General features: G+C 37.5%; 1 protein-coding gene across 10 annotated transcripts in view; it reads right to left on the bottom strand.

Annotated features, from left to right (window-relative positions):
* The window catches only part of LOC139758476 (phosphatidylinositol 3,4,5-trisphosphate 3-phosphatase and dual-specificity protein phosphatase PTEN-like), a 342351-nt gene that overhangs the window by 198582 nt on the left and 116655 nt on the right, over positions 1-27114 (bottom strand). The window contains exons 9-10 of one of the 10 annotated variants that reach the window (XM_071679947.1): positions 18939-19005; positions 6618-6964 (exon numbers count right to left, since the gene is read on the bottom strand). The exons of 7 other annotated variants lie outside the window; for them this stretch is intronic. In XM_071679947.1, the coding sequence (XP_071536048.1) occupies positions 18942-19005 (64 nt within the window). In that variant the 3' untranslated portion in view covers positions 6618-6964; positions 18939-18941. Of the gene's footprint in view, positions 1-1617; positions 1711-6617; positions 6965-18938; positions 19006-27114 lie in introns of those variants that run through there. 2 more of the 10 variants (XM_071679946.1, XM_071679948.1) reach the window with 2 other exon arrangements.

Below are 27114 nucleotides of genomic sequence, written 5' to 3'. Positions count from 1 at the left end.
TGTTCTCTTCTTCTTTTCCTTCTTTTTTCTCTTTCTTTTTTCTTCTTTCTCTTTCTTCTTCTTTCTTTTTTCTTCTTCTTCTACTTCTTTTCTTTTTCTTCTTTTCTCTTTTCGTATACATGTACATATACACACACACACATATACATATATACACATGTACATAATTCATAGTCTGCCTTTATTCATTCCCATCGCCAGCTCGCCACACATGAAATAACAACCCCCTCCCCCCTCATGTGTGCAAGGTAGCGCTAGGAAAAGACAACAAAGGCCGCATTCATTCACACTCAGTCTCTAGCTGTCATGTAATAATGCACTAAAACAACAGCTCCCTTTCCACACCCAGGCCCCACACAACTTTCCATGGTTTACCCCAGATGCTTCACATGCCCTGGTTCAATCCACTGACAGCACGTCGACCCCGGTATACCACATCAATCCAATTCACTCTATTCCTTGCATGCCTTTCACCCTCCTGCATGTTCAGGCCCCGATCACTAAAAATCTTTTTCACTCCATCTTTCCACCTCCAATTTGGTCTCCCACTTCCTCGTTCCCTCCACCTCTGACACATATATCCTCTTGGTCAATCTTTCCTCACTCTTTCTCTCCATGTGACCAAACCATCTGAAAACACCCTCTTCTGCTCTCTCAACCACACTCTTTTTATTACCACACATCTCTCTTACCCTATTATTACTTACTCGATCAAACCACCTCACACCACATATTGTCCTCAAACATCTCATTTCCAGCACATCCACCCTCCTGCGCACAACTCTATCCATAGCCCACGCCTCGCAAACATACAACATTGTTGGAACCACTATTCCTTCAAACATACCCATTTATGCTTTCTGAGATAATGTTCTCGACTTCCACATGTTCTTCAAGGCTCCCAGAATTTTCGTCCCCTCCCCACCCTATGATTTACTTCCGCTTCCATGGTTCCATCCGCTGCCAAATCCACTCCCAGATATCTAAAACACTTCACTTCCTCCAGTTTTACTCCATTCAAACTTACCTCCCAATTGACTTGACCCTCAACCCTACTGAATCTAATAACCTTGCTCTTATTCACATTATGTTAATATGTATATGTATATATATATATATGCACATGCATGAACGTGTATGTGTATGTATGTGAGAGGATGAGCCATTTTTCCTGGCGTTACCTCACTGATGCTGGAAATGGCGATCAAGGATAATGATGGTGATAATAATAATAATAATATTAATAATAATAATAATAATAATAATAATAATAATAATAATATATTATATATATAATATATAATATAATATATTGGAAAGGATCAAAATTTTGTGGGTGATCAAGTATATTCCTATGAGAGAGAGAGAGAGAGAGAGAGAGAGAGAGAGAGAGAGAGAGAGAGAGAGAGAGAGAGAGAGAGAGAGAGAGAGAGAGAGAGAGAGAGAGAGCATTAACAAGGTGGCTTCAATTAGGGCTATAATTACCCGTGCCATGTCAGCTTTGGAAAAAAAGCTGCAAACTCTAGTTTCAGCCTGTTATATGCTGTGCATGTTTTTAAACATCTCCATGTTCATGTACTAGAGGCAGTCTAGATTTTGGCTAGTTAAATCATTTACCTTCTCAACAATCCTCCTGATATGATGTTCTAGGAATAAGCCTGGAACTACATCAACACCCAAGTCCCTTTCACATGGTGACTCTGCTGTTTCCTGCAAGATGATAGTCATGATCAGGCCTCCTTTCAATTTCTCCCTTCTTCATCACCTTATATATAGCTGCGCTGAATCTCATCTGCCACGTATCTGACCTCAGCCTGTTTACATCACTCTGAAGATTTCCACAATCCTGAAGTTCCTAACTCCTCTAATTATCTAGCATCATTAATAAACATATTCAAGTATAACTCTAGCCCTTATGGCAAGTTGTTTACACAGACCTGGAATATAAGTGACCCTAATACCAGGCCTAGTGGGACCCCACTGCTTACTCTTACCCAAACTGAGAATGCACCTCTCACTTAGATGATTTTTGATCCACTGATGTAGTTCCTTTCTTATGCCTGCCTGTAGCATCCTTTTTATAATTAACCTGTTGTAGGGGTCAATGTCAAAGCTTTTTGGCAGTCCTTGTAAACCTGATTCAACTGGAAGTCAAGGTCTATTATGCATGACAACTTTCCTCTGAAACTTTACTCTCTCTCTTAAGTACCACCTCCTCTGCAAGGACTCATTTACTTATTTCCTGATTACCTTCTTCAGTGTTCTACAAACTGTGCTTATCTAAGGCACTGGCAAACAGCTTACTGAAACGTCCCTGTCTCCACTCTTAAAAGTACATGTGATGTCTGCACTCTTCAACTCTTCTGAACTATTTCCTCTTCATGATTCTTTAAACATCTCAAGGGGTCTGTGAAGTGTTTCTATCCTAAATATGCCTTAAAAGGATCAAGATTCTTAATAGCCTGCTTATGTCTAACTCAGAAATCTTTACATTTTCCATGGCCATTCACCTATCCCATTTCTCCAGTGATGGTGAACTGTCCTCAACTGTAAAGAAATTCTGGAATTTCACATCTAACTCTTCATACATCTTCTCTGTGTCCATGATGTTTTCCTCTGAGTCCTTCACTTTGATTTTCATTCTTTGACTAATACTCTGCTCCTAATAAGTCTAAGGAAGTGCTCTCGATTTTCCCCTACCTTTCCAATAATGTTTCTAAATTTTCTATTCCTCACTCCTTATTCTACCATACTCATCTCTTGCTCAATTACATTTCTCGAAAGCTGCATGGCCACTGTGCTGTCACTATCTTCCCCAAAATACATCTCTATTTCCTTTAACATTCAAACATCATGTGAACCATAACTCACTATTCATTGATGAGTTCTGTTTTCTGCTTCCCACCATTAACCAATCAGTGGATTCCTCACTATAAATCTTACTTAGCCAACTGTAAAACATTCCACACTCTGACACTGGAATTCCCTTTTACAGTCTATTCCATTAAAGAATTTGTTTAGTTCTGTATAGTAAATATACTGTACCTCATGCACAGGTTTGGTTCATATAAGATTTCACTAATTCAAACCTTGTTTGATCACTCTTCCCAAATGGGGCATTATACAGTGATTTCAATTTCTAGGCTACTGAATTTAAATGAGATCAAGTGTTCATGGTGAATCAGCTCCTATGGCTCTAATGCGCCATATGAAAAGAGGGAACAAAAAGCTTTCTTTCAAAGATTATGAGAATCAGTGCTTCTGCGAAGCTCTTTCCTAGTTTCCAGGTTTTCCACCATCTTACAGCTAATATACCCAATGAATCTCACTTTTAAGCCTCTAAGAGGGTCTTGCCTTGCTACTTCCAGAACCATCCTCATTGTATCTTCATTATTTCCATTAAGAATTCCATTCATTTATTTTCTCTCTGTAGATAGATGTACAGTATCAAAGCAATTATGACAAAACTGTGTCCATTCTCACTACATCTTTCTGATGAAACATTTCCAAACAGTATTCACTTAAACATTCAGTTATTTCTTACCAGTGAAGCCAAGCTTCCCCTCCCTTATCCCCTCTTTCCTTCCTTTCTATTGTGTATTCCTGCAGGAAGGATTAAGTCTGTTTCCATTTCTACAGTTATTTGGACTTCTAAAGTTCCAAAGACAACAGGAATAATTAGCCCCATGCAGCTTCAAAACTGTCAAGTTATTTTCCAATAGTCCATCCATTTGTGTGCAATTATCTATTTGGACAGTAAGGGGAGTTTTCCATTCATGGGGCCCCATCTTTTTAATATTCTCAACTATCATACAAATGTTTAAATTTCTATATGCTGTCTGCATTTATCATGTCTTCATGCATCTTCTTCCATTCAACCATGACACTTCTATTACAAAAGTACTTTTTCACATCTTTATTAACAAGTTCTGTGCTTAATTTCACGTTCTGTCCTCTGGTTATTCAATCCCCTCACTCTTTTCTCTTCCAAGGAAGGCAAATCTCTCTGGCTTTTCCCATTAATTCAGCTCTTTTAATTTTGGTGTCATCTTTGCTGCACTCTTCTGGACCTTCTCTATTAGCTCTGTGCCTCTAAAAGGGGAAGTGACCAAATTTGACAGCCATATTCTAATTTTGGACCTATGCAAGATGTGAAAAGATTGCTATTCATTTTCTTATCCAGGAATGTGAATGCAATTCTAATGTCTGCTAACAGGCAGTTGGTCATCTTAATCATTCTCCTAAAGTGGGACTCTGGCGACAATTTATGAATTGGCATTGACGCCCAAGTCTACCTCATGCACAGATATCTGCAACTTATTTCATGCTATCAAGGCCTTCTTTTCCTGTGACCTATCTTAACTATTTCACATCTACTCACATTGAAGCTCATCAGCCATGTATAATATTAACTATGGAGTCTGTCAATGTTCCCTTGTAACTTGATGCAGTCATCCATGCTTTTCACTTCTTATGGCATTTGCATCATCTGTAAACATATGCAGGTAAGTTATTAACATTGACCTAGATAAGTAATTGTTCCAAAACAGAATGCAGAGGCAATCAGCTGGTGACCTTGACCCATTCTGAGAAGGCTCCTCTGAGATAAACCCTTTGTTTCCTTCTACCATAATCTGTCTGCTTAAGATTTCCCCCTTATTCCTGCCTGGTGATCTAACTTCTAAATCAGCCTCCCAAGCAGTACAGTGTTAAATGTTTTCTGGCATTCCAGATATAAATAATCAACCTAGCATTCTGTTTTGCCTAAAGCAGAGCTCACCCTCTTGTAGAAATCTAAGAGGTTTATTACTCATGGTCTCTTTTTACTAAGACTGTGCTGTTCCTAACATAAGTAACTTTTCTACTAATGGAGAGTCATCCATATGCCTTCTGATTATTTTTTCTACAACCTAACAGACCACACAAGTAAGAAAGCCTGGCCTGTAGATCAGTGCTTGTTCCTGTCCTGCTTTCTGATATATAGGCATGATATTTGCCCTTTTCCAATCCCTTGGCACTACATCTTTCTCAAGAGATATCTTGAACAGCATTTCAATGATAATTTTGTATCTAAATACATCTTCAGCACATATGGTGAAATTTAATTTGAACCATTAGCAATGTATGGGTCAAGACCTTTGAGTATTCTGTAAATGTCTTTCTTGAACCTCATCCACATTCCATGTCACTGGTGTTGGTGCCATGGTGTCTTCCACTGTGAAAACAATTGAATTTGTTATTCAGTTCCTCATATACCCTTACACCATCCTCTATACTTCTTCCTTCTATCTCCCTTAGCATGATTACATGCTTTTCTACTGATAATTTAATCCGAACAAAATCATGGAACAGTTCTTGATTTTCTCCCGCATTGTCCACAACATCCATTTCAAAGTTTCTCTGTTCCTCCTTTCTTATGCTATTGTACATGCTGCTTGCACTCTTATACCCTGCAAATGATCAGTGGCTGAAGTGAATATCTACATCTTTAGTTTTAGATATCTTTTATTAAAGCATTCGTCCCTCCCTCTTTACATTCCCTCATTACCCTATTCCTATATCTTTCAAAGAACTGTTCATTCTCTATGACATCAATCTGGTTGAAAAACTTGAGAGGATGTGATCAGGTTACTCTTCATTTTTCTCTCTTCCGCTGAGGGCAAATTCAAAGATTGTAGCCTTTCCCTTTTACTTAGCTCTCTTAATTCAGGTACAATTTTTTGTGCCTTCCTCTGGACCTTCTGTGATAGCTCTTTGTAATTCCCAAATGTGGCCATCATACATGAAAGAAGCACAACAAACTATCAGAAAAGGCAACAAAAATATTTCCTGAAAAATATTTCCTCTACTCTCAGATAACCTCACCCAACAAATATACCATAGACAAAATATATACACACTGAAATAACCCAAAAAGCACAAAAGAACCAACCTCCCAACTCAGTCTTAAACTCCAATCCACCACCACCAGACATGCATCCATCAGAAACCACAATCCCCAAACAAACTTGAGTCACACTCTGCCATTTACTCTCTGGATATCATCTATCCCTACAAAAGATCTAACATCATTTCAACATATTCCAAGAACCTTCATGCCTATGATGCAACTACCATAAACGAGACACTGCATTTTCTACTCAAGTGTCCTGCACTCTCTGAAAAAAAAAAATTGCACACACATCACAACACTTTATGACCTGTGATCCCAGTTAATGGACATAGCCAGCTTCCTGAGTGCTGCAGGAGCCTCATAAGGATAGACAGGGCTCCTGAGGCAGGAAGTATACATACATGCATATGATGCTGTTTCCTGTGGGGCAGGGTGATGCCAGGAATGGATGAAGGCAAGTGAGCATGAATATGTACAATGTGGCTATATGTATATGACTGTATATGTGTATGCATATGTATAATTATGGGCATATATTCATACATGTGTGAATATGAGTGGATGGGCCTTTCTTCATCTGTTTCCTGGCACTACCTCACTAATGTGGGAAATGGTGATCAAGTATGATAAATAAATAAATATATATGTATGTGTGTGTGTGTGTGTGTGTGTGTGTGTGTGTGTGTGTGTGTGTGTGTGTGTGTGTATGCACATATGTGTGTAAGCAGGCAGAATATTTTGTTTAATACATTGTTTGTTAAAGACCAACACATATTCAATACTCACTAGCTTTTGGTTGGCTTTTTAAAGTTTCCTCACCACACATTTTGCTCCATCAGATAAAGTGTTAATCAAATGCCCTATATCAATTTCCAATTTATTCTTGAAACACATATGTTTCAGGCACACGAACACTGCCCATCTTCACTCAAATTCATATAAAAATATATCACAATATAAAGAACAAAACAGGATAAATAACTATTTCTTCGGAGTTTGAGCATGGTATTGTGGTTGCTTAAGGACAAATTAATTGGGTTAACGTTGGGGGTTTGCCTGAAGTCTCTATACCTGTGAAAATCCAATGAAGGTAAAGAGTAAGGTCATTTGGGATATGGTACAGAATAATTGTATTGTCCTAGCTTGTCCTGTACTTTAATGATTTATAAAGGGATTATATTCCCTCAAGTACATGGCTTAGGTGAAGTGTCAAGTGTTGACTAAGTGATGTATTAATTATACTATGTAGTTCACATTGTTTAGTTTACAACCTTCAACTGGGCAGGAGTACTTGTAAACTACATTGGTTGACTGTACTGTGATGAAATACCAGCAAAAGACTGAGTGTAGAATGGCACAAGGTGAGAGTAAATGAAAAGAGGGAAGTAGGTGATGGCATGTGCATGAGATATTCATAGCATTTGAAAGGTGGGACTTGGATAGATTAGAAAGGGTAGAGTGGTGGGATAATGAAGTAAACTTGCTAGTGAAAGAGAAAAGGGGGGAATTTAGGTGGCACTTATAGAGGAGTACAAGTGATTGGGAGACGAACAAGAGAAAGCGGCAGGAGGTCAGAAGTAAAAAGTTTATCAAGAAGGTAGACGTAAGCTGGTGAGAGCAAATATCAGTAAACTTTAGGGAAACTAAAAAGATGTTTTGGAAGGACGTAAATAATGTGCAAAAGACAGGAGAATAAATGTGACCAACAGTGAAGGGGCCATAAGTGGAAGTGATAACAGGTAGTGATGAAGTGAGGAGGAGATGGAGTGTGTATTTTGAAGGATTGTGAAATGTATTTGATGATAAGAGTAGCAGATGTAGAGTGTTTTGGTCAGGTAGGGATGTAAAGTGAAAGAGTCCTGGCGCTACGTTACTAATGTAGGAAACGGAGACAATAAAAAAAAAATGTTAAAGGGATGGCCTTGATAGGGGCATTCAGTTTTCTGTATTGTCTATGCTAGAAAAGAATAATGTACAAATCACCCCATGACTAACCATCAACCCTCCCCCCCAAAAAGACACGTGCCTCGCACCACAATACCCTACACTTATAGATCCTCCCATCTCTAACAACCACAAAGACAAAACATTGAAAGACCAAATCAACCTGACAATAACTAAGCAACCCTTCTCTCAGCTCAGTCTGATAAACCATCCTACCAGACATGCACTCTCTTGAAACCACACTACCCAGATGTATATGAGATACATTTTTCACATGCAATCTGGACTCAACCCAACCTGCTCCAAAGAAGTCGACCTTTTCCCTCATACTGACAGCAATGCAGCCTTGGAGCTGCAAGATACCCCTGAGGAAGGAGTCTTTGAGGTAATATAATAAGCTTTGCAGTATCTTATCCCTCCACTTTGTCTTCATCCATCTGCATCAGATCTATAGTGACCTCTCATATCATTCTGCTCTTCATGATCAAACCATATTATCAACTTTCCTCCATATGCCTTTCAAGTGACTCTTATTAGTAATATACCTCTCAATTCACCTTTCCTTAACTCATGGTAAAATACCTCCTAATTCTCTATTCCCTCAAGTCCAACTTGCTACACAAGTTTTCAATCTCAACCACAATCCTGATGTAAATTATACCAAAGGAAATTAAGGTTTCACACCACACAAGGTATGGAATAAGTAATCAAATGTGGTGGCTTCCTCCTCACTTAACACTTCACTCTTTCCATTCCTTAATGCCCTCAAAGCATCTTCATTTCTCCTTCTTAGGAGTGTTTTGTCGTAATTTAGCTTTCCATATACAGTACTGCCATCCTTACTTACTACTCTATTCACTAAATATCATTTTAAGTTCATTCATTATCCAATGAAAAATGAAACCATTATGTAGACCTAACTTACTTTCCAACAGTATTCAAGGACTATCAATCAGTCTCATATAGAATATTACCCTAAATTTGTCATTCATATTCAACTTCCTCTTGTTAAACAAACAGCTAATGCAACTTGGCATTCTACCTGTATACCCTTCTGATTTCAGTAACCAAGAATGGATCAACCTGATACAGAAATTCAAGTATCTTTCATGGTTCCAATGATGGTGAAGGTAAAACCCACAACTGGCCCATCACACCATCTTGTCACATACCATCTCACTTGTACATCCATTAACCCTTTGAAGACTATAACCTAATTTTACATGTTGGGGACCCACATACTATGATATGTATCTACAGTCTGTACTCTGAACATAAGTTTTAAATGGATGAATGTGGTATGGGGCATGAAAGTTGCCAGACATCATTACTACTTTGAATAAATGCTCCTAGGCAGAGCTGTGAGTGTTACCAAGCATTCAGTAACCTAGCTGGAATCATACTGGGAACATGCTCCCAGTGTGGGTGTGATATTTGCCAAGACTCAATAGATTTCAATTATTTGAAAGACAGAGCTGTTATACATCATAACTGATAAAGATCTTGAGCCTGACGGTAATGGAGAGGATCTAAGAACATATACAATGAAAATATTAATCTTTGGAAACTGTCTAATGACATTGGTGAGGTTATGGAGCCAGAATCTTGCCCTAAGAGTATTGAGGGGAGGGAACAACGATGATGACATAATGATGTGTAGTGGGACAGAGTTCACAACAAAAAATTATTTCCAAATTCATCTGATTCTGATGCCATATCATCAGGATTCAGAAATGCACATCCAATTACAGAAAACCATTGTGGTAATGATTATCTAGATGTCTTTTATACTGGGCTGATGGAAAGACTTTTGACCAAAACAAATAGTTTCATCCACAAATTATGAGAGATATGGAGCTCACTGGAATTTCTTCCTAGACATAAATGGAAAAATACAAGAGTAAGAGAACTGTGTATGTTTCTTGCATTGCCTATGCATAAGTCATTTGCACACTAAGGTGATCATAATGATTACTGGACCATTTCCAACACATCCATCCTCCTCTGTAAAACCCTATCTACAGCCCATGCCTCATAACCACAAAATTGTTGGAGCTACTATTCCTTCAAACACCCATTTTTGCTCTCCGAGATAACGTTCTCTTCTTCCACACATTCTTCATCGCTTCCACAAACTTCGCTCCCTCCCCCACCCTGTGACTCACTTCCACCTCCATGGTTCCATTCACTGCTAGGTCCACTCCCAGATATCTAAAACACTTCACTTCCTCCCATTTTTCTACATTCAAACTTACATCCTAATTAACTTGTCCCTCAACCCTACTGAACCTAATAACCTTGCTCTTATTCACATTTACTCTCAACTTTCTCCTTTCACACACTTTCCCAAGCTCAGAGACCAACCTCTGCAGAAACTAAAACTGAAAAAAAATCACTAAACTGGCTAATAAAAAAATGTGATGATCATGACAGAAATTGAGTAGGATGAAAGAATGCTGTACTGGTATACGAATTCTACATGCCATGCTGTCATACGTCTGACTTACATCCATTTCTAGATCTGACTGGTTGGTCAAAACGGAACTCAGACTTACATCAAGGAGGGGAGGTATATTCATTGATCAGTCATTTCAACCCCACACTCCAACATGTCATACTTCATTCCATCTAAACTTCCCACTCTTTCATTTTTAAGTCACAATGCAACTCTTCTCATCTCCTCCTTTCTAGTCTCTTCCTCCCCTCTACGCATCTTTCTAAATCACACATGGGACTGGAAATGAAAGAACAAGAAGGCACATGCAATGTTCCCAGTTCCTGAGCCACTTCTTTTTGTTTCCTTATAACAAGGTGTACTGAGAAACTGCTTATAGAAAGGGGATGAGAAAAATATGCAAGCTATAAAATATTGAGACATTCTGTTATGTAATACAAACACTAGTGCATATATAGTTAATGTATTTACTCACTAAAGAACGCTGCTGTACTTATCAATTATCATTCATTTGAACATCCCAATTCAAGAATCAAAATATATTCAATGTTTTCTTTTTATAATCTAAAAGGAATTCTATTTCAAAGAATTCTGCTTTTTTTTTTTTACCCTCTCCATTTCCCTTCCTCCAAGCATGTACTTTCCCAGTTCTGAAAGCCCATTTCCATTACTGATCACAAAGAATGAATACCTATCCCTCACAAGAAGGTACAAAAACATAAAAAGGGGCTCAGAGTTATATCTTGAATATAGCCTCCACGTGCAGAGGATGTAAAAAGCTTAACAAAGATACCCACTAAAAGAAACTCACTATTTCATAGTACACACAGAGATATAATTTTCCATAACTTATAACCAGAGTGCATGTGGTCCAATGCCTCAACAATGAATAGGAATGAGCATAACCAAAGTAAAGAGGCAATGAATGATAAGGCACTTTGTTTACAGAATGTAGTCCATGGTTTTTGCCTTTTTGCCAGCAATAATCACATTCCATTGACTGAATTGAAAAATCTGATGATACAACACTTACGAATGGTTTTATCCTAACTATTCACACGCTTTCTTTGCAGACCTGTGAGTGGAAATTTACTTAGATATAGCCAATCATCAAAGTTCTACTCATAATAGTGGTAGGCTGACCATTTCCTAAAGAAGCTTAGGATACATCCTTTTGTATCAGAGCATGAGCCACATTCAAGGTAAACCACATTAATAACAGCATCAACAGAAAACAGTGATGAAAGCCATAACGTGCCATAGTTGTCTACCTTTCTATCTAGCTCTCTGATGCCTGTTTCTGCTAGGAACTCCCTCAAAGAGATGGCCATGACAATAGTCTCCATAATGAGTGAACTCCAGTGCCACTTCTTAGCCTTAAGTGCCACACCTCTAACAGGCCACCGGCAGAGGGCAAATCTTGTGCAGTGTTTGCAGAGGCTCCTACCTAATGTTCCCACCAACTACTTCTACCTAAAGTTTCTAACTAATGCTCCAGGCAAAATGTTCCCACCTACTGCTTCTATCTACTGCACCTATCATTTTGCCAAAGGGCAGGGCTAGTGCATAGCGCTCATGGCAGGAAAATCTAGAGTTACAAAGAATGAGCTGGGTGATTTAAGTGTTAAGTTCTGTGTATGACAAGGAGAGATTGAATATTTGTGGAAAGAATTCCAATAGTCCACATGAAGGTGAGGCAGAGAGAAAAGACAGCTACCTGAGAAGTGCAACTTGACAACCACTAAGGTGCTGGCTCACTAAACCATCACTAACCCTCCAATTACATATTATACATAGTAGCAATTTCTAAAAAGGCAATACTGCAATTCCTTACTGTTCCAGTAACATTAAAGTAACATCACTAAGGCTGCTCTGACATATCACCAACTACCTTAATATTTGCTTTATTCTACCAAATCATGCAATGTTGATATATATGTACAAATATGATATGTTCACCTAAAACAATTCCTATGGCTGGATCAAAAGCAATGCATTTAAATGATCAACATTACTAGCAAATTCCGACCCTCTGGGTCCTTGTCTGCTATCAATCTATCTACTTATATCTCTGATGCCTGTTCCCAACTGAAACTCCCTCACCGGGGTAGCCAAAGCAATAGAGTCTCCATAACCAGTGAACACCAGTGCCATTTCTTAGGCTTTAGTGCCTCACCCTTGACAGGCCACTGGCTTGCTTGTTCCTACAAATGGCTAGGGGTACAATGACCAGCTGACCATTGATTTCTGAATTCAGACATTAAGCAGATAAGTGAATTTGCTCAATAAAGAGCTAGAACTCACGTAGGCAAAGTAATTTTCTTCATAATGAGCAACTGTTTACTTGCTATTCATTCAAACTCCTGCCATCTAAGCTCCCATCCAGTAGTGAGGTTGGTTAGGTGGCTGAACTGACACAGTCTTCAGAATTTGTGATTTCAGAGATGTCAAAACACATGAAAAAGAGGAGAGGAAGTCTTTCTTACAATCTATGACTGCAAATACTAACCTGGAATAATGTATTTATCTTCAAGGGATGATTTACTTCTTTTTTCTTTCTTTCAAACTATTCGCCATTTCCCGCGTTAGCGAGGTAGCGTTAAGAACAGAGAACTGGGCCTTTGAGGGAATATCCTCACCTGGCTCCCTTCTCTGTTCCTTCTTTTGGAAAATTAAAAAAAAATGAGAGGGGAGGATTTCCAGCCCCCCGCTCCCTCCCCTTTTAGTCGCCTTCTACGACACGCAGGGAATACGTGGGAAGTATTCTTTCTCCCCTATCCCCAGTTCAGTAAAAAAAAAAACTATGACTACCCACATACAATCACTTATGCCTGAAAGTAAGGTTAGGGAATAACTTTCTAAAATCAGACAGGCAGCCTAACATAAATGCTGGAAGGATAACATCATAAAAATCTTTTGCTCTATTAAACAAAGATTTACATTTCATCTATTCTGATATGGCTATACAGGTGTTACAAACAAATAAAGAAAAGAAAACTGGCAGTTATTCTTAAAGTTGCAGAGAAAGATGGAGTTATCACAGGAACAGAACAGCAGAAATAGGAAACTCTAAAAGGAAAGCTTGTGCCTGCTCTCTCTCTCCCACATAAGTGAGGTCGCATCAGGAACAGAAGGTTGAACCTTCCAAGTAATGACCTCAATTTGAAATGAGGGTTAGTTGCTGAAAATTAAAATCAATCTTCAACAGGGAAGCATCCTCCATTAACATCAGAACTTTATGGAAATCAGCACAGAGAAAACTTTATTCAATTAATGAGCTTAGAGCAACTCAAACATAAAATATGCTTTAAATCCAATAAATTTTCTATGCAGAAAAAATTAGCATTATTTAGTCCTGAGAGTGAATAAAAAGGGAAGTCCTGAAAGGCCACAGAGGTATAAAGTAGGAGGAGTGAAAGAATGCATTTAAAAGAGCAATCAAAATCCACATGAAAACCTGTCAAGTCGGAAAGAACATGACAAGAAATATTAGCAAAGAACAAGGCAAGCAATAAAAGGAGGCTATGGAAACTTAACAGTGAAGTTGACAAAATGCTCAAAACATGGTCAGTATCTTGATCTATGCTTAGAAAATAACACAAAAAGTTGCTAATTGTTAAAACCATCATCATGAGAAAAGATCTGAAACATGAAAATACCTTTTTTTTCAGGTCACTAAAAATTTCCCAAGAAACTGGTAAAGGAACAATTTCAATAGTCCCTACTGAGAGAAATTGGCCAAAACTTCTATGCAAGAAAAATCAACAAAAAACTTTAACTATATGATGTTTGTGAAATTCTAAGCTCATTCTTTTTCTTCTAGGTTGTTAAAGCCACCTCACTAAATCTTCATATTATATAAATACACATCTGTGGTTTTCTGTTGAAAAATGTAAGAAAAATGTTAAGTCTGAATTAGATCTCATCGATCCTAAATGTCAAATGTAAAGTACTTTAAAACAAACATTTTCAAATAAGCTTAAAAGATATCAAATAAGGTGCACCATACTCAATTTTAGCATAAAGTATATTCATGTGAAGATAGCAATGACTGCTTAATTCGTATTCAGAGATAGTGAAAAAGCCTTATCCAGATTTCAAACACTGGCATAAAATAATCCTGAAAAGATGAGGAAAAAATATAAAGAGATAAAGTAAAATGATGTGCACAGCTTAAGGAATTTCAATTCATGCATGAGCAAGATTACTCCTTTTATTCATAAGATAGAATTAGGATAAGAAATGAAAGCGCACAGATGCTTTTCTATAGAACGAAGGATGCCCAAGAGTCACAAATACACTTTTCCTGTGGAAGTCACCAAAAATGGCAACAACAGAAAATACAGCTAATGTAACTGCCTAAACATGGCAAAGCTATCCACATATATTGCTAGTTCAGAATTCAGAAGGGATTCAAAGTAAAATCCTACAAGAGGCAATCATCCATCATTCTGGCTGCTCCTTTTCCTTCAAGAGTCAAGGAATTTTCAAACCAAAACAGGACTGCAAAACTAAATATCCAATTTCATGTTACACAATAAGAGCACCTTCAAAGACACTTTGCCAAAAGAAAGGGCAAGAGCATAGCACCCATGGCAAATGCCACTTATTTCACAATACAGGTACACCGCTGATTTTCCGGCAACTGATGGTTCAGCACCTCCTTTAGTCCGGACAAAATTACTCGAGGGAACTTGAAATTACCGCGGCCACCAGACTAGTTTACGGGATGGCCACAGATGGCATTGTGTAAGGGGTGTGCTTATTTACATTTGTTACACTGCACTTGGTGGTGATACCACAATTCTGTGAGATTCTTAGCTTATTTTGCTTAAATTTAACCCTAGCTATGGCTTCTAAGACACATGAGTGTCAGTCGAGGTATCAAACATAAAAACCAGTCCATGTCGATCCAAGATAATGTAGAACTATTGAAAAAAGTGGTGCGTAAGCTGTGTGACATCTACAGTACTGGTTCATCAACTATTTATGATATATAATAGAAATACTGATATAGAAATACTGAAATTCTATGCAGACAGTGATTCCAAGAAGCAAATGATGATTAGAAAAAACTATGAAAGATGGTAAGAGTACTGAGCACAATCAAGTTGTAATGGAATGGTTTTGACAGCGTCGGAGTGATGGAGCGGACTTGTCAGGTAGCATGATAATGGACCAGGCTAAGTTGTTCCATAAAGAACTTAATTCACAACATGAGCATGACTATAGTGAAAAATGGCTTCAAAGATTGAAGAAGCATCATGGAATCCATGAATAAATTGCGCGGAGAAAAGTGATCTGTAAACCACGCAGGAGCTGCCGAGTATGTGGACGAATTTGCAAAACTCGTAGCTGACAAGCATCTCAGTCCTGACCAGGTGTATAATGCAGTCGAAACTACATTACCCTGGCAATCCACACCTAGGAAAACACTAACAACAGAAGATGAAGAAGACCCCAAGGATTCAAACAATCTAAGGACATACTTACCATCTTAGGGTGCTCAAACACTTAATGTTTGTTTATTTCAAATTTCTAGCAGTCTATAGTATACTTTAGACAAATGGGAGATGTATAATTAGTGGGTTAGAGGTGGGCTGATAAATTATTATTTGACCACGGTTGGTCCAGCAAGAGTGCCGGAAAATTGGTGGTGTACCTGCACTGTTATTCTTTACTGGCATGCAATTCACATAGTTCTCAACCGTGGGTTCATTTGGAAATCAATTAAGCCAACTGTCTAATCTTTTCTTAGAGTTTTCAGTCCTAATACCTTATAAAATATTCACTTCACATAACAAAACAACAAAATGTCTCCCTGAGTATTTTGTCAGCCTCTCAAATATCTTTACTGAAAGCCTTCTGATTTTTCTGTAGAATTCTTGTTCACTTAATCATTCTCTTTCTTTCATGTGGTGAGCTGTTAGTCTTACTACATCTTTAATTCACTACCATACATAAATCAAAATATCTACTCTTCTAGACCTGAGAGTTCAGGTTCTTTCAGTCTTTCTTGACAGTCCATTATTCTACTCTGAGTCTACTCATAAATCATTAATCAAATTTAGCTTGTCTTATCAATAACCATACAACATAACAGTATTCAGTTCTACAGCTTATTCATTATGCAATGAACATTTTCAATACCAGTTTTCTTTATTACACTGATTCTTTAATCATTTGATCTTTTTTAATGACATCAAATTCCATATTTTCATTCATATATACTCCTAACTTACTAGCTTTCTCTTCACTACAAATCTCCTTTCTCGAAGAGCCTTTATCAGTACTGTTATCCTCCCTATGATTTAATTGTACAAATTTCTCTTCAAAAAGTTCCATCAAGTTCTCTTTACACCACTTACATATCTAAGTCTACTACCATTTTTTCTTTGCATTCATCTAGTCTTATAATCCCACCCTAATGTCATAAAGAACACCTGATCATACTTTCTTTTACCTGTTTGTGAAAGTTATATACCATTCTTTACAGCAATAATAACTAAATTAGGAATGTTTCACAGTGCATCATTGATAAAACACTCCTCTTCATCAAACAGTTCCATTTGCAAGTACTTTGAACTTTCTGTTAGTTATAACTCTAATTAATTTTCTTAGCTTACATTTAATATTTTGTTGCACTGCAAATAAGTCTCCATTTTCCCCTGTCCATACCTACTTCCCTAACATACAGCATTTTCATGCATTCTTCTCCATTTTCTCTCCTTCTGGTACTCTTCCACCCTATTTCCCCATGTCACAGGTGGTCTTCCTCTCACTCAAACCCCTTTAATTGTACTATCATACACTCTCCATGTAAACTCCCCATCTTGCACTTTCCACAGATTACTATCAATATGTCAGTTCAACTGATTTGACATCTAGGATGACATTTCTTGCCAAACTAATCACACATATTGTTACTAACATTTCCTCTGTTTCTTGTACTGAATACTGACTTGTATTAATCTCTTAGCAACATACATAAGTTCAAGGGGTAACTTTCACACTTTCTTCTGATGGTAACTGGTCTAATTTCAGTGTTTTGTTCAAATGAGACTAATGATTCTGTGGTCTTTTTCATAAGACAAATTATAATTTCTTCACTTGCCATTTGTTCTATCACATGTGATTCCATCCATTCTTTGTCAGCATCCAAATTTTTTCAAGTTCCTGTGTTTGATCTTCATGATATCCCACACCTTTGCTACAGACAAGCATTCACTTGGAACTATTAACTCTCCTCACTTCTACACTTAGATATTTCCTCTGGTCCTTCACTGCTAACTAGTAACAGAGTGCATTAATACACTTTCATTAAAGGCACTCTACTGACTAAAACTTCTCTTTATTAATCCAATTTATCAAATCCATGGTTACAGGGTATATGGGTACTATGAAACCTGTAGGTATATATTATAATCATATCAAAGAGATGAGTCTCTATACCACAAGCCTACATCCCCAGACTAAAATCAGCTTCTGTTCAAAATGCTGCACCTATGCCAGGCACTGAACAAGTTAAACAGCCTTTTTCTCAAGAGATGTTCCTTGTATCTAAATAAGGGGAAGGAAACTCCCTAAACTGAAAACTAACACTTCTAACTGCACATACTAAGATGCGTAAGCTTTTTAAACTTGCAATTCATCCCACTTAACCTACCAAATCTCAGTTGCAACTTACAGCTTAACTTGTAGTTCCCAATCAAGAACTTAATTTGGGATCACACACTATGCTCATATAGTCATGGGCCACAAGCACCATGATAACAGTCAGCCTAACACAGAGGTGCACTATATGCCAGAAAAATTAACTGTTCAAGTTTTAGGAAGGAGGAACTTTAACAGATGGAGAGCCACAGGCTCCACAGCTGCCAAGGAAGCCAAGAAAGGTCTAGCTAGCCAATGGTGGGCTTAAATTGCTTAAAAACAATACAGAGAGCCTCATGAAACAGCTATAAACAGAAAGACAACTACACTCAACAAGGAAGGAAAAGCAAGAAAGCAAGACCTAGGTCATGATCATGGCTTGGTTCATTATCAGTGTTTTTTTACACTCGAGAAAGACTTGAGATGAGAATGGATACTATGACCATATCATGGCTAAATATCAGTAGCATTTATCCCTATGCTGTGATCAAAGCCTATATCTGAATTCCAGGACAAAATTATATAATTTTGAAAATGTCAATATTCTCAAATATATACAGCATCTTAATCATGATCAAATTAAAAAAAGCGATCTTGGCAATAAAGTGAAACGACTTTCTAATCAGTCTTCTACTGCATTAACACACTTTAAAGTTCACAAAAATTTCATGAACAGATTCATTTTTCTGTAAGACTATGCACTGAAACTTTACACTAGCCATAATTACTCCTAACATATATAAAATGTACCACAAAGTGAAATAAATACTACACACTAAAACCAGCCTTTCTGGAGATTTCAACAATATACTGAGGAAGAGACTCTGCCTCTCCCCCTCAGAATCATGATAAGGCTTCAAAAAGCTAACAACTCCGGAGTCTCCAAGTACACCAATCTTTACCTACAAGTTGCAACAAAAAAAAAAAAAAAAAAAAATATAAACTCTTGACTTTTCCTAATTTCAAGAAATCAACAAAATATACTGTACTTACGGTCTATTTCATCCAAACAGCTTCAAGGAAAATGCAGAACAACAATGGGTCATCATACCAACAATTTCTGCGGGAGGAAAGCTGCATGTGGTAAACAAAAGCTAAGTCACAAGTCACAAGACTGTGTCCAAGCACATAAATAAGACTGACTGTATACAGAGTACACCACATGAAAAGAAATTACTGAAAAATACAAATATCATTCACAGCTTAACTAAGATGTGAATATCAAAAATACAAAAACATCAAAAGCTAACTGAAGAAAGACTAAAAAATTTCCAATCAATCTGTCCTGTACAAAGTATGGAATTCAAGACTCAATTTCAGTAACAATACACACTAAAGTATTCAATATACTTTAAAGCAGTCACTGAAAGCTGGTAAGGCACTAGGAAAAATCTTCCGTGCATTAAGCCAAAATTTTCAAGATGTCCTAAGGCATCAGCTGAGTACAAAATAGTAAAAACTATCTTGATTCTACATTCAACCATCCCTACTGCTGGGTGGTGTAAATAGATGGAAGGAATTTGAATGCAAAACCCACTTACTCTCAGCAAGCTTTTACGGACAAACTTTAAAAGCTCATTCTTCACCAAATTTACTCAAAAATCGTGCAAACCTTTACCATTTCAAATCCCAGGCATAAGCAAGAATAGCACAGTAAGTGCAACATCTTGACAGTGTTACATACTGGTTTATCAGAATACAAAACATTTGTATGGCTCATGATGAGGTGCCAGAGAACTAGAAGAATCCATGAATAGTGCCCTTATATCACGACACGTCAATGCCTGAATTACAGAGATACAAGTCTGTTAAGGACAACTAGTAATGGTTGTATGGAAGAGTGGTGACTGAGAGGGTGGTGACATGCACAGAACATGACTGGGCAAGAGCAACATAGCTTATGGGAAAAGTGTGGACAAGGTGTTTGCTTGGAAGAGTTTGTGAGAGATGTATTTGGGGAAAGGCATTGAACTGTATGCGGCATTTATGACTCCGGAGAAAGTGTGTCATTGGGATGACAAGCAGGCCTTGTATAAAGTGTATGATCATTCTGGATAAATGGATGGTGTGTCTGCATCAGGATGTGTGACACCACCGTGGTTGTTTAATCTATCTATGGACACGGTAAAGGAAATGAAGGCAAGGGTCTTAGATCTAGATGCAGTTCCACAGTATGCTTGGGGTGAGGAGGCATAGGAGGTGGCACAATTGAGTGACAAACTCTAGAAGCTGGTAACTAAGTTTAATAGTGTGAAAGAAGAAAGTCACAATCAAATCTGAACTAAAGTAATGAGGTGAAGCAGGAAGAAGAGACAGGAAGATATTGAGAGTAAATCTGAATGAAAAGTATCTTAAAGAAGTAGAGTGCTTTAAGTACTTGGAGTGGATACAGCAAATGTGACCAGGGGGGATAGAGATGATCACATGGTAAGAAAAAAAAAAGGGTCTAAAGTCCTGGATGCATCAAGGAGTTTATAGATGCAGAGATGAAATGTCTGTTAAAGCAGAGATGGGTATGCTTGAATGGCCAGTTGTCCCACCCGTATTGCACATATGCAAAGGTGGTGGTCATGTTGGAAATCAACTGCCTGAGAAAAATATATGGTGTGAGAGGGACTGACTGTGTAAGAAATTACACTGCCATAAAGAAGTGTTGTAGTAAGTGCTGAAAGAGCTTACAGTGGGGTGCCAAGATGGTTCAGATATATGAAGAGGATGAGCAAAGAGACAATATGCAGATCCAAGCATCATTAGTTCCCATGAAAAGTCTTTACTAAATACCAGGACTATAAAGCAGTACTCACTGCACTTCCTGGTGGATAAATAACATTGTTTATTTCTGCTGCAAAGCACATCTTATAATGATCAAAAATGTGTCCATTGAAAAGACTGATTTTGTGGAATTCGTAAAGCCCTAGAACCTAATGGTTACTTGGCATTCTTAGTACACAAAAGATATCTACAGACTTAAACTTTCGATGACAATCATACACTTTGGCTTCCTCTAAAAAAGTCATCAATTCATTGACATTAACATTAGTTTAAAACTTCTCCAGGATTCTTATGTCTTCCACTGTTCTATCTACCTAATCTATGTATATCTTTCGACACCTGTTCCCACCTTGAACTCTCTCCAGGGGTTGACCATGACAGCCATCTCCATCACTAGTGAACACCCATGCCACTTCTTTAGTGCCTCACCCTTAACAGGCCAGTGATAGAGGAATCTGAAGTACAGTATTTGCAGAGGCTCCAACCCTGTGTTCCTATTAACTACTATCACTAATGTGCTCCAACCCTGTGTTCCTATTAACTACCATTACCTAATGTTCCTGTCTACTCCTTCCACCTGATGTTTCAACCAAATGCTCCAGCTTAAGTGTCCTTACCTCCTACTTCTATTGACTGCTCCAATGCTTTTGCCAAAAGGCAGGGTAAGCACATAGTGCTAATTCACATTTGACTCTTACACACTAACATTTTTGGCATTCCACTGGAGCAAGTTCTATGGTAACATTGCATTGCTGTGTCTACTCTTCATTAAAAGTCCATACGTCAACAAAAGATAACAAATCATCATTCAACAAAGAATTGTCTCAATGATAAATCCTTTTTGGAAGAAGATGGACATAATTCAACAACTTTTTTTATCCTCCTTTCTATTATTCTTTTTGGGATTCCATATCCCATCTTGGCTGCAATTTACATCAATCATAATCAACTATTCTGCCCCTAAATATATTAAACAGTATAACTCTAATTCGATACAGCTGGTTCAGTCTCAGAATCTGCTATTTCATTACTACTGATAACAGCATGTCCAAGACAAGCAGAATTGTACACTTTTATGCTTCAAGTGTATTTCTACAATCCAATCTTGGACTTGTTGAACTATGGGATGCTTTCTGGAATTCAGAGTAAACTAAATTTCTTTTTGGGGATTGCTGTTAATAAAAATGCAACCTCTGTACCATATGGTTCTATTGCAAATATAGAAGATTCTTGCATTCAGTTTGTTTTATGATATTCGACCTCTTCTAGAACTGTGGCAAAACTTACATCATATTTTGAGATATTGCTGTTTGAATGAAAAGGATCGTGCTGAAAAACATTAATTTCTTTTATTACAAAATTAAAGTTGCTTTTATCTCAGAAATCTTCTTGAGAGAGAATCAAGTAAAATACACCTCTTGAACAAAGCTTCTGTCCAAACTACCATCATTAATGACTGGTTTATTCTTAAAGGGCTTAGAGAACTCTGGATATTGATGAAATACCTCAGTCTTTCCAGCAACAGAAATATACATCTCTGTAGTGTTGGATGGTTTTTGTTCAAGCCAAAGAGATTCTTTTAGCCAAATTCTTCATAACTTCAATTCACTGGGAGCTTGTCAGAGTATACATTAAGACTTTCAACTTTATAGAATCTGATTGAACCTGTGCACAATCTAATACCTAGATTATGGAAAACATCACCCTGAACCTGTGCACAATATAATACCTAGATTATGGAAAACATCACCCATTTTCAGAATGTCATTACAGGCATTCATAATCCAATTCTGCTTTACAAAATGAATCATATAACCTTAGCATGGTTTTCTTTACATAATGCCAGAAATGCATGTTTAATAATTTTGTCACATTACCTTGTAAAGATTTCATATGAGGAGCCCATGCCACTTCTATCAAAAACAATGCCTAAAAGGCTCTTCATAATGGAATGAAACACCCTTTCAATACATGTAGAGTTACCAATTCTTAATTGATCTTATAAAATGCATAGCTTCAAATTTTCTTTCAGAAAAATCAAATCCAGAGGTACAGCAACTTCAGATGACTGAATCAAAATCAGAGGCACAGCAACTTCAGGTGATTATGTACAACAGATAGCCAAATAATCAACAAAAATGGGTGATTCACCATCCCTTTGAGCAGTGTCTACAATACTATTAATGGCAGCAATGGAGCAAGTAACATCAACCATGCTGCCCTGTGACACATCTTCATGTGGGAATTCTTTTCAATACTCACTAATTTTCTGTCTTTCAGTGTTGAATAAACCTTAACAGTATGCCTTCAAGGCCCATTCTGTGAAACACCCTTATAATCCTTAAACAGCAACCCAAGCTATTTCTAAACCAAAAGATGCTGCTGTTGTATGATGATAATGAATAAGAAATCCTTCCAGATGTCACTTAATGTGTATATTAATTGGTCTAAGGTAGACTGGGACTTTCTAAAACCACATTGGAATAGAGTGATCCCATTATATTCTACTTGGCAACTCAATTTATTAACTATATTTTTTCCATTAGCTTGCAAACACAAATAATTTCAGTGCAATTGGTCTATGACTTGTAGAATAATGGGGCCTTTTAACCGGCTGAAGAATGGTAAAGTAAGGTATATCTTCTAACTGTATGGGTGTATAATAAATATGCTTATTAGGTTAACAAATGTAACATGGATTCTATTGTGGCTTCAAAAAGTTTTTTCAAAGCTTTCAATCTTCCCTGAAGCAGAAGATTCCGTGTCTGCTAAAACTTATATCATTTCACTCACATGAAATGACTGATTATAGTTCCCTTTGTTACTAGAGGAAAAAGACAAGGGAAATATCTCTGTCTAATTTCTTGGAACTTCTTACTGTATCTGCTGACACTAGACACTCACCAGAAACTTCTTGCAGGAATGTTAGGTTACGCAGAAAGGTTATTTATAGTCTATTACTAAGGCAAGGTGAAGGAGAGGGAGACTCCTCTCCAACCAACTTCTTTATTCTCTTCCATACTTTTTTAAGGTGTATTGGATTTGATATCCTCTAAACACTTCACACATGGAGATGTATTGTCTCCCTTCAAAATCACTTTTTCTGTAGATACTGTTTCATAAATCAATCCATCGACCAAAGAATTGTTATTGCCTCATCTTCTATAAGCATATTCAACAATCTTGCTTATCACAATACTAGTCCTACCATGGGATTGATGGTTATGGCTTTTTGTTCTTAGTTTCAGAAAGGTTATTTTTGGCTGCATCTTAAATACTTATAAAATAATCACATGATTTTTCAACAACAGAAAATTCACTCATTTTTTAAGTGATCAAGTTTTTTATAAGTAATCACATGATTTTTCAACAACAGAAAATTCACTCATTTTTTAAGTGATCAAGTTTTAGTTTTATATTCATCCAACACAAGTTTCCATCTAAGAAGGCTTACAGATGCTGAATTTTCTGCCATACTCAGCATGATGGGAAAGTGATCACTAATATGTAGGTCTTAAGCATATGACCAGTTGGATTCTGTTACAGTAGTGAAACAAACTGAAAGGAAAATACCAGATTTTCCAGTGTGTATATTTTGATATACTGGACTTCCATTATAAAAATATTAATTTCTCCCTCTCATATCTTGGTCAATCCACTCTCTGTCCCATAAAGGACCAAAAGCACCAAAGTCACCAAGCAAAAGATAAGTTCTTGTTCTGGTGGGAGGCAATTCTCCTTGTTCACATTCAATAGGACATCTAAAATAGCCCCTTCTAATCTCTCCCTGCTCTTCAATAATTCTACCTTCTTTCCCTTTGTTTTACACCCTATGATCTCCTTCATCTGATGCAGATTTGAGTTCATGCTCTTTTACTTTTCATTTTCACTACAGTAGTTCACTTCTCACATCATGACATCCTTCATGATCTTTGAATTGATTCCTCAATTTCTCTGACTCCTCTGTTTGCATCAACTAACTTCTAGTCTTGCTTTTTAACAATATCCCATAACGTTTTGAAAACGTTATCTGATTGTTTCCCCATCTCTTTCTTGTAGATCTGGTTATACATGAATGGTCTTGGTATGTTACCGTATTTAAGCCAATATCAAATGGCAGTTCAATATGAAGTACAATCAAATCATTACATGGTTTTGGTATTGTTTGTTATAATAGGTCTGTCCAAGCTTTCTTTTTTGATTTCTATACTTTTTTTGAGACTTCTACTTATTTTTGTTAGCTTAAGGGGTGCTCAAGGTCTTAAATAACTCCCTAAAGCAATACTAGTAATAGTAATGAAGCTCACTCCCACAAAATAGCTCTTGCAATAGACTGACACTGATGGTGTTGCCGTTTGATTATACTAAAAGTCTTCTATCTTAGCTTTAATCAAACCTGAACTTTTGCATAATAAAACTTAGAACAATAATTAGAATTTATTTCTATTCATTATACTTACCCGCCTTCTCCCACATTAGCAAGGTAGTGCATGAAAACAGACGAGGAATGGCCCAACCCACCCACATACACATGTATATACATAAATGCCCACACACACATATATACATACATATACATATATACACACATACATATCCATACTTGCTGCTTTCATCCATTCCCGTCACCACCCCGCCACACACGAAATCCCCCCAAGAAAGGCAGCACCAGGAACAGACAAAAAAGGCCACATTTGTTCACACTCGGTCTCTAGCTGTCATGTGTAATGCATTGAAACCACAACTCCCTTTCCACATCCAGGCCCCACAGACCTATCCATGGTTTACCCCAGATGCTTCACATGCCCTGGTTCAATCATTGACAGCACATCGACCCCAGTATACCACAGTGTTCCAATTCACTCTATTCCTTGCACACCTTTCACCCTCCTATATGTTCAGGCCCCAATCGGTCAAAATCTTTTTCACTCTATCTTTCCACCTCCAATTTGGTCTCCTGCTTCCCCTTCTTCCCTCCACCTCTGACACATATATCCTCCTGGTCAAACTTTCCTCACTCATTCTCTCCATATGTCTAAACCATTTCAACAACCCTCTTCTGCTCTCTCAACCACACTTTTTATTACCACATATCTCTCTTACACTTTCATCACTTACTCGAGCAAACCACCTCACACCACATATTGTCCTCCAACATATCATTTCTAACTTACCCACCTTCCTCCGCACAACCCTATCTATAGCCCAAACTCACAACCATATAACAACTTCACAACCATATAACAATGTTGGAACTTCTATCCCTTCAAACATACCCATTTTTGCTCTCTGAGATAACGTTCTCGCCTTCCACACATTCTTAAAATATGTTATGTTGACTTAATTAAGTTGATAACACTACTGAGCTTTGCCTAAAGTCTGTGACACTTCCACTCCTAAGCTCAATTAAACTCACAAAATTTTGGTCACTCAATATCCAAACTTTATATCCTTCAACTTCTCCCCTTCCAAACCTTTCTTTAACATAACATGCTTCATAAGCTGCAAAAACTTCCAAAATCAAGAAATAACAGGAAGCATTCCCTTGAGTTCTTGAGTTCTTCTCTGTCAGCTGCTACTCAGCAAATACGCATTTATACTGTTTGGGGAAGGAGTTTTACGTTCCTGAGGCCTCATCTTTTTAATGTTCTCTCATTGTAAACCATTTCATAACTATGTATGCTGTCTGCAGTAACCATGTCTTCAGTTATCTTATTCCATTCACCATCGATACTATTAAGTAATTCTTGACAACTTTTTTAACAAGTTCTTACTTCATTTCATGTTATGTCCTCTAATTGCTCTATCCCTACATCTCTTAAAGAACTGTTCACTGTCCATGACATGGATCTACTTTAAAAACTCAAGAGGTTGTGATCAAATCACCCCTCATTCTTCTCAGGTGGACAAAACTGAAGCCTCTAGCCTTTCCTTGTAACTCAGCTATCAAAATTCTGGTATCGTATTTGTTACCCTTCTATGGAACTTCCCTATCAGCTCTTTGTGCTTCTTCAGATGTGGCGACCACACGAGAAGCATATTCCAGTTTTGGCCTTACATAGCATATAATTTGTGTGTGTGTATGTGTGTGTATTTACCTACTGTTACAGCATGGGAAGGGAATTCTACCCTCATGGGACACTAATTCCCTAGTTTTCAATGTCACGAAACAGCCTCTTAAATCTTTGTAAACTGCTTGCATTCACTGTCAAATGGGTTCTGAACATTCTTTACCACCAAGTAGCCTTCCAATCCTTTACAAACTGCCAGATTCACTGACTCTTTGGTTAGTTGATTCCAACTATCTATTTCTGTAACACTCAGCCAATACTTCTTGCCATCCTTTATGACCAACTTTTTGTCCAGCTTTCTGTTTTGGCCTCTAGTTACTCTGGTG

This window comes from Panulirus ornatus, chromosome 30 (assembly GCF_036320965.1).
Source record: "Panulirus ornatus isolate Po-2019 chromosome 30, ASM3632096v1, whole genome shotgun sequence".
NCBI classification, from domain to species: Eukaryota; Metazoa; Arthropoda; class Malacostraca; order Decapoda; family Palinuridae; genus Panulirus; species Panulirus ornatus.
The sequence above is the reverse complement of the archived record's forward strand: the minus strand, read 5'-3'. Positions and strand labels throughout refer to the sequence as shown.